At 27.2% G+C, this 8,787-nt stretch overlaps 1 protein-coding gene across 1 annotated transcript; it reads left to right on the top strand.

Moving 5' to 3' along the window:
- The first annotated feature begins 5,582 nt into the window (after window positions 1-5,582).
- On the top strand, window positions 5,583-8,603 carry LOAG_10298 (hypothetical protein). Its single transcript, XM_020448130.1, has 6 exons — window positions 5,583-5,749; window positions 6,075-6,159; window positions 6,357-6,418; window positions 6,603-6,769; window positions 7,720-7,840; window positions 8,270-8,603. The coding sequence occupies exons 1-6, from the start codon at window positions 5,669-5,671 to the stop codon at window positions 8,396-8,398; spliced, it is 645 nt and encodes a 214-aa protein (XP_020301698.1). The 5' UTR covers window positions 5,583-5,668; the 3' UTR covers window positions 8,399-8,603.
- Window positions 8,604-8,787: the final 184 nt, after the last annotated feature.

Raw genomic sequence — 8,787 nt, 5'->3', positions numbered from 1 at the left:
TAAATAATAATAATAATAATAATAATAATAATAATAATAATAATAATAATAATAATAATAATAATAATAATAATAATAATAATAATAATAATAATAATAATAATAATAATAATAATAATAATAATAATAATAATAATAATAATAATAATAATAATAATAATAATAATAATAATAATAATAATAATAATAATAATAATAATAATAATAATAATAATAATAATAATAATAATAATAATAATAATAATAATAATAATAATAATAATAATAATAATAATAGTAACAATAATAATATGAGGTACTTTATATTAAATAAAACAATGGATATAGTTCTTAAAAAGAAATCACTATAAAAGATTTTTAAGACTTGACTTTTACATTCCCTGATTTAATGATAATGAAGAGAATGATTTGCCTATTTTTCAGCCTTAAAAAAATGGTTTTTTGTTCTATTATTAAATGGTCACTGACCATTCAATAGTTCTATTATATAACAATTATAACAACTATATATTCTAATAAGTAAAGTCATGTTGTTTTAATGAATAACACAGTAGAAGTAATCTAATAATATCGCCTCAGCTAGAAAAAATAACGTAATTTTGAAATTATTTTGAGCAATAGTTGCAATCTGAGAAATTAATCATCGGTAAATTTGGTGAGACGAATTTCAATTCAAATTTTTAAAAGAATTCTTTCAAAATACCAAATAACTGTGATATCAGTGTATTGCACTGTTAAATTAAGCCTCCAAAAAAAACTTTTTACTTTTAGAAAAATACCTGTCACTCACCCCAAACACTTCAATAACCAACCCAACATACGAGAGCCAAATTTCGCCACGTTCTATGTTCGTCATGGTAGCAGATTTCATGCAGCCGATCACTTTTTTTACGCAGCCGGTGGTTTTCAATTAAGTGAAAATCGTGTGGATCATAACAATTCATTGAGTAATATTGTTTGATGATGACTGGAAAGCGGTTTAAAAATTCTTTGCAAAATTTATTTAATATTGTAAAATTTCTTCTTTATTGAAAAGATAAATGGAAAACTTGAAATTTTTATTGTAATCTAAAATTGTTTTCATCTGACTTGCGTAGTTATGAATAGAAAAAAAAGCAATCAAGATTTGATTTGATATACTCATTGGTTTAAAATATAATGAAATTTAACTTCGTTTGACTTAAGTTAATCATCATTTCCGACACGTTATCGGTCACCATAAGAATGAATACTTTCATTAATCATGATAACAAGTAATATATCGAAAAAGAAAAACCTTAATTTTTTCATTTTATTATTTTATTATTTAAGTTAACAAGAAAAATAAAAAAAGCTAGTCATTTAAGCGTGCTTAAATTGCCATCGAAAAATATGAATTAAAGAAAACTTAAACTTCCATATGCTGCTCACCATTATCGATACAATGGGAAAAAAAATTTTTGACTTAGTTCATTTAACTCAGTACGACTGATAAGTGGTGACAAAAATCTTCCTAGATAATTAATATTGATGAAAATCAAAAAAATCTTATTTTACATTTATTTACAAATGAAATGTTTCATTTAAATCGGATAATGATGTAATAAAGCATAAAAGAGCGTATTGTTTCATTGTCGCTGAGTACAACTTTTTTTTTTTTTTAATTCAAACTAATTTCTGTTCAAATTCAAATTCCTCTTACGTTTGTCCACTTTAAAATATTGGCATGCTTCTGATCATTTCGAATAAATTCAAATGTTAGTCGATTAATATTTGAATGTAATTCAAATATCACCTTGACTGAATTTTTTTTTCCAATCTGGAATTTTTTACTAATTCTATGAAATAACGATCACTTTTTTTGAAATTCGAAAATTTAATTTGAGTCTTAGGTTCAGTTTTAGATTTAATCGTGGCTGTTCCTCCATTACGTTCATGTGAATGATAGAAATTTTCATGAATTTTTATTTTAAGATTATAAGAAGAATGGAAATGTTAGTTATGATGGCTTAGTAAAAATGATTAAATCCTTCACTTTTGATGCAAGAAAAATATTGCTTTAAAAAAAATCGAAATGTTAAATTTATTGAATTCAATGAATTCAAAACATATTGAAATATGGAAATGAGTTAACTGATAACTTTTACAAAGCAAATTTTCCATAAAATTTAGACTTTTACTTGAAAGTAAATGTGAACGCTTTTCTCCGATTGAATTGGAAGTTTGTTTTAGAAAAAGAATCTAAAATATATTTTGGAAATTTTCGCATTCAAATTATCAAATTAAATGTTCCGGATTGAATCACCGAAATTTTTTTGGGATTACTATTTACTGTCTTCGCCATTTCACTGATTTTAAGTATTATCTACATATGAACAGGTGATATATCTAACATCGAAAAGTAGTAAGTTCGAATTTGAGAATGATCTGATAACTTCACAATTAAAAAGGATTTTTCAATTGTCGGAGATATTGGTGAAAATGATTTAGCGGAAAGGGAATAATAATGATTTCAATGGGGAAGGATTCAGGAAACATTCTGAAAGTTTACTATTTGAAGTAAATTAGACTTAATCATTGAAAAAAAAAGCCGCCAAGAGTATTAGTAGTTTCACAACATGACATCGTAAATTTTGACAATTCTGACAAAAGAAAAAAATAAATCAAATGCAATTCTCTCAATTAAAGAGAAAAAGAAAACGACAAGAATTTCAAAAAATCATTCCTGAAAGGGATGATTTCGTTTGTAAATGTATTTCCAGTTTATAAGAATACTGTAAGGCAAAAATACAAGCAATGTCTCGATCACTTAGCATTAGCCCCAAGAAATGATAGTTACGAATGACATAACATAAATCAAGATATTACAATTTTATTAAACCCATTCACTGATCTTCCCCAATGGAACAAATTCCATTATTTTCATTACGGTGATGTTTTGGAGCTTTGTCAGTCATTTTTTTTTTTTATTGAAAGTTTAAAGAGGTGACCTTTTGTAATTGTGGGAAAGAATAAGTTAAAAGCAACGAACCTGAAATAAATAACTAATGGTAGAAATATTAACAAAACTGATATACAATAAGTTAAATTTATAACAAACATGAAAAAAATAAAGGAACTAACAGAAGAAATATTAAATAAATGAAATTAATAAAATGCATGGAAAAGATAAGATTAGCAAAAAAGCATGCGAAAATACATAGAAGATAAGATAATAGGAAGAAAAGTAAAAAGAAAAGGAAAAAAAACGGGCAATATTAGTAATACATTTACAAGAGACTAGCAAAAAAGCGTGCAAAAATATGAGTAGAAGAAAAAGATATAAAATAGGTTGAATTAATAAAAATAATGAAATTTCATCAAGAAGAAAAGAAAGACTCAAAATTGAAAAATTAGTTAGCAAACAATCAACTCTTGCAATTCACTAAAAATTATGATGGCAAAAGTGCAATGCAATGGAAGATAATCAATTAACATAAAAATCGAATTAATTAGTGATTGGGAAAAAAAAACAAAACAAAACAAAAATTTGATAGAACAGCACGTTTCGCATAAAGCATGATGTTGTTGTTTTAAAAAAAAAAGAACTTTGGAATTATGAGAAATTATTCGTTTGTACACTTTTTGATCCTTCCATCGAAGTGTCAACCAAAACAAATTATTTTAGTATGCAAAAATCTCACTGTTAGACCTTTTTAAAAGACATTTTGTTTATTTTGAGAATAATTAAAGAATTACATTAGCGTTTTCAGACATTGTTTGAAAAATTCACTATAAACGGAGTAGTGGATATACAATAAAATCAACATGTCTGGTAAATAACGTTACACATCTTTTTGCAGTTCTAGTATTTTGTAACGTCAATGGTTCGTTCATAGTTACGTGAAACAGCCTCAGTTGATCGTGGACACCACTCCAGGGCGCGGATCTCCAAGGCTATCGCTGTCTGTTTTACCGTATGAAATTGTCAGCAATGTGACAGAACAATCAAAATGTTAACAAAACGCTGAAATTAGTATAAATTATATATAGTAGAAATTATGATATGCATATTACCTACGATTTATCAAAATGGTTATCGCTGTGAATTGAATGACTTGCAAAATTTGAATTTATTAGTATAAAATTTATTAGTATATATTTTTTTTATTAGGCTTTTAATTTGTTAGTGTATATTTTTTTCACTAGTCTTTTAAAAAAAAAAAAGTCTTTTAAAAGATTTCAAAGCGAATATACAACAATTATTTATCTCAAAATATGCAGAGGAAAATCATTACAAATTATCAATTTCATTTTGCAATTCACGCTTGATTGAAACATAAAAATTACAATTTTGTGTTGCTCAAGCACTGCGCCATTCGAGAAAACAATGCACCTCAAATTTTATTGTTTTGGATATGTAACCTTACTTACAACTTTATATGCTTATTACTTACTCACAACTTGATATGAATTTTAGTTAATTAAATACACTCTTGAGTTTTAAACTTATTCGCTTACTAATTAGTAAGCTAGCATAGTGATTAAAATGTAGTAAACCAGAAGTGCACAACTGTTACAAGACGTAAAATCATTAGTATCAAGATTTGAAATCAAAAATGGCATTCCGGTATTACATTGTATGGTTGGCATTCAAAAGAAAGAAAAGCCAACTATTAAAAATTTGTTTCTTATTCATAATTCAGGAAGTGATCTACCTTATCTTCCTTGTGCTCGTTTGGATGATGACTTCCTATATTTAACATATGTCGATTGGAACAACATTAAATCACGGCTTGAATTTGCCAAAATGATGCTTGGAATAAACGACTGCTCACATTTATCCCATTCTTTTTTACAGGTTGTTTGCTTTGATACTATTGGTATAATGCATTGTGTGTACAGATATACTGTGCAATGTATACTAATATTGTGCATCCACTATTTTATGTTCTATAATAATAATTCTTGTGACCTCAGAATTGACCTCGGAACTGACCTCAGAACTATCTAAGGACCCGCCCAATTCGTGGAAGAACAAGGTTCTGAGCGCCAAATCATTTTTGAACGATGTGTTCCAACAGATCGGTTGGGAAGACGATAACGGGCGTCATTTGGTCCTTGGTCCCCCCTTTGTTCATATTGATATTACAATTGTTGAATTCGTTTCTGTATTAATCAATTCATATTAATAAAGGTTTAATTACTCAAGTCTGAGGTACTACCAACCAAAGAGGCAGAAAGAACCCTCAGTTTTTGTTACAGTTGAAGAAAATCGGCGACAAGAGCTGCTGCAAGAAATGGATCGTGTTTGCCGAGCCAAGACTAGTTCTAGGTTTAGGTCATAAGGTTTAAGTCTTTATGACGTTTTAACGTATCCAGTGACAAGAAATTATTCACGTACATAAATCTATTGACAAAAAATAGATGAAATGTTTGCAGATTTCAATATACATGTATATATATATATATATATATATATTTATTCCATCCAATTCTCCCTCTTTCTCATTCCTTTAGATCGCTGTCCATCATCGACTTTTTCTCAGCATTGAGTCCTAGAAATTACTAAGGCCTACTATCATCGAGATGTAAACATAAAGCCTTTTTCTCGTAGTTAAAGCAACTAAGGCCGCCTGTGCGGTTGCGTTGCATCTACTTACGCTTCATTTTCAGCTTCAACCTATTTGGTTGTTATTTTTAACCGATAATGGCATTACTCGTCTTAATCATAGCTATTATCTTGTTTGCTAATTACGAGGGTACGAAAGGAATTGCTTTATCACATCAGGCATTTTTTATTTTTTTTTAAGCTTTTTTGAATAAAATTTGAATTGATGTAAAATTTATTGCTCCATTTTTCCAAAAGATTTTAGATTTATCATTATGAAATGATAACATTTCATTTGTTAAAAATAAAACGGTTGATTGAAATCTAATTGAAAAAAAAAATGGGTCAAGAGTTATAGCACTATTGAAATTCATATGTCTTTTAACTATTACTTACTTTGTCAAAATTATTTGTTTCTTTTTAGCCTTTTTTTATCTTAATGCTAAAATTACAGCTATCATTATCATAAACTGATTTTAATCATAAATGCATTTTTGTTTTACAGGATATACCTGAATTTATTGGTTTGATAAGCCGTGACATTGAAACGATCCCAAGTCCATTAGCTTTTGGGCATAAATACATGACAGGTATCTTTATTCTTCGTTGATAACTTTTATTTTTATGAATTTCGAAAGATTTATAAATTTATTATTGTGAAATGATAGCATTTTATTTGTTTAAATGTTAGGTAAATTTGTTATTTGCCAAAATGAATGCATAATGAAAGCAACCAGTTTAACAGGGATACAAAGACATGATAAACTGAAAGCGGAATCAGTTACAGGTGGAGCTGGTGAAGGTTCGCAACTTCTGCGGCCTGATTCAGATTTTGAAGAGCGAGAAAAGGTGAGCTTGTTTCCAAATGGAAACACATCATCATTATGATTATCATCAGCAAATGCATCTCGATTCATTTGTAGTTAGATCCTGTTATTAACAACTCTTCAATGTCTTCCTAACATTCAAAGAGCCGATGCATCAAATTATTTAAGGTAAGAACTATTGAAGTTGTTGGTTTACTAATTTACAGGTTAAAAGTGACAATATATTGCCATCCTATTGTGAACCACCAAATCCATGCCCGTTAGGTTATACAGCAGCGGATGGTTGTTTGGAAGAATTTGAAAATAGCGCTGAATTTTCACGAAATTATCAAGCCAGACAGACATGCATTTGTGATCAAGAACATATGTTCAAGTAAGTACGGAAATTATCAATAGAAAAATGAAGTACGGTAAAAATAATCGAAAAAAAAAGGGAAAGATCAGCAGTAATAAGAAGTCGTGATAATTAGGATGAAACAAATGATGGTAACAAAATGATTAGTTTATGCTAATTGATAAGTCCGTGTGATGAAATATCCAATGAATCATACATATACCATGAAAATATCTCACTGACTCGTATTACTGTAAGCTATCAATTTTTTTTTTTTCATCAACACTTATAAATACTTATAGATTTTGAATGAGAACTGAAGCAATAAGGTTTACATATTTTTAACCTAGAAAATTTCTTAAAATAATTCATTTGAACATTACACTAAGCTATCAAATAATATTATCATTTTGAAATATTATCATTTGTTATTATCAGTATTATTTGAAGAGCATGGAATTATGGTAAATAATATTATCAGTACCATTATTTGAAAGGCATGAAATTAGTGCGCCAAATAATAAATTACCATAGCAAATCAATTAGCGTAATAAAAATAAAAATAATACGATAAAGCAATGATAATAAGTAAAATCTGATGAAACGAAAAGCTGACATCACCGATGGCAGTACATTAAAACGAATGGCAAATGATTCATGATGATATAATGAGAAAATGAAGTGATGAAAAGTAAATTAAAAGAAAAAGATATTTTAATAACAAATTAAAAGATATTAAAAGAAAAATAGAAGATATTGAAATCTTGGCTTTTATTTTAAATTTATTTATTGATTAAATTTTTATCAATGATTTGAAAATATGTTCGTTTCAATTTAAATGTTTCTCATCATTTATCCAACCTGATTGTTTGCTTTTACTTTACTCTTCCATATTATTAAAAATTTTTAGTACTTTTAATGTTTTCCTTTTTTTTTATTAAAGTAAAAAAAAAATTTATTAAAATGAGCATATGATTGAAAATTTGCAGTTGTCCAGATAAAAGAACGGATGATGATTTGGAAGAAAGTTTACAAAATATCCTTAACGATCAAGGATTGCACAAAACTCTCATTGCCAAAAAATTTCATGAAAAACGATCACAAGCAATGGTAATAGAGGATGATAATATTTGTTAGCAATTAAACAACAAGAAGAAATATTTGAACAAATTGAAAGTATTAATTCAAAAAATTAAATTCGTTTATTTAAACGTCAAAACGTCAAAATATTGTTATTCAACCAATAGCAGAATTTCAATTACCTTGAAATTTTTGTTTAAATCATAATACTTACTCAATTTCAAAATATCTACATGGTACAAATTCTTTTGCTATTTATCAGTTTAAAAGAACAAAAAAAAAGAAAAGTTCAACGATAGGGTAATAATCCGTTAGGGATTGAAGTCAATAAATAAAATGAAATGAATTTTTAGGATCTAAATGCAAATTTACAATTTGTTATTGGTTTTATCAAATATCTGATTTTTTTTTGCATCAAATTTTATTTGAATTTTTTTAAATAAAATTTCGAATTTACAGGAGCCTCGTCGAAAGCGCTCCATTCAAAGAATGCCAATAAAACTTTCACAAAATCAGCAAAATCCATACTTCAAAGGTGAAATCCTAAAATCGGTAATTAAAAAGGATGGTCGAAATATATGGCATTGATCAATTAGCCAGAATGTAAAAATAGTCAAAAGCATTGATTATTTCAATTGTTTAACAGTTTTTGATTGCTGATTACTAGAAAAGCAACCCTGTGATCCTTTCCGTCAAGCTATCTATTTCAAAATGATTTTTTTTTTTTTGTAATCCTAATAAATTTTATCCTATTCTCCTAGTTTAACATTTGCTATGTTTACACAAAGCACAAATCAGAAATTTTCAAATTACATTTTTCTTTTTTTTTCACAAACTATTTCCTTGTGATTTCTTAAAATTTTGTCACTTTAAATAGAGCAAATGAAAATTTTTGCATAACTTATTCTAGTAAATAGTAAAACAATAAGTAATAATCATATAATGCTTTCTATCTGCCAATTTTAATAGTATTATGG

Source organism: Loa loa, assembly GCF_000183805.2.
Source record: "Loa loa unplaced genomic scaffold supercont3.73, whole genome shotgun sequence".
Taxonomy (NCBI): domain Eukaryota; kingdom Metazoa; phylum Nematoda; class Chromadorea; order Rhabditida; family Onchocercidae; genus Loa; species Loa loa.
Note: the sequence above shows the minus strand (reverse complement) of the source record. Positions and strands in the feature narration are given on the sequence as shown.

Coding starts and splice junctions, on each gene's coding strand:
- LOAG_10298 (XM_020448130.1), top strand. CDS start 5,669: ATGGCATTACTCGTCTTAATCATAGCTATTATCTTGTTTGCTAATTAC. Junction 5,750..6,074: donor GAATTGCTTTATCACATCAG/GCATTTTTTATT, acceptor TTTGTTTTACAG/GATATACCTGAATTTATTGG. Junction 6,419..6,602: donor ATTTTGAAGAGCGAGAAAAG/GTGAGCTTGTTT, acceptor ACTAATTTACAG/GTTAAAAGTGACAATATATT.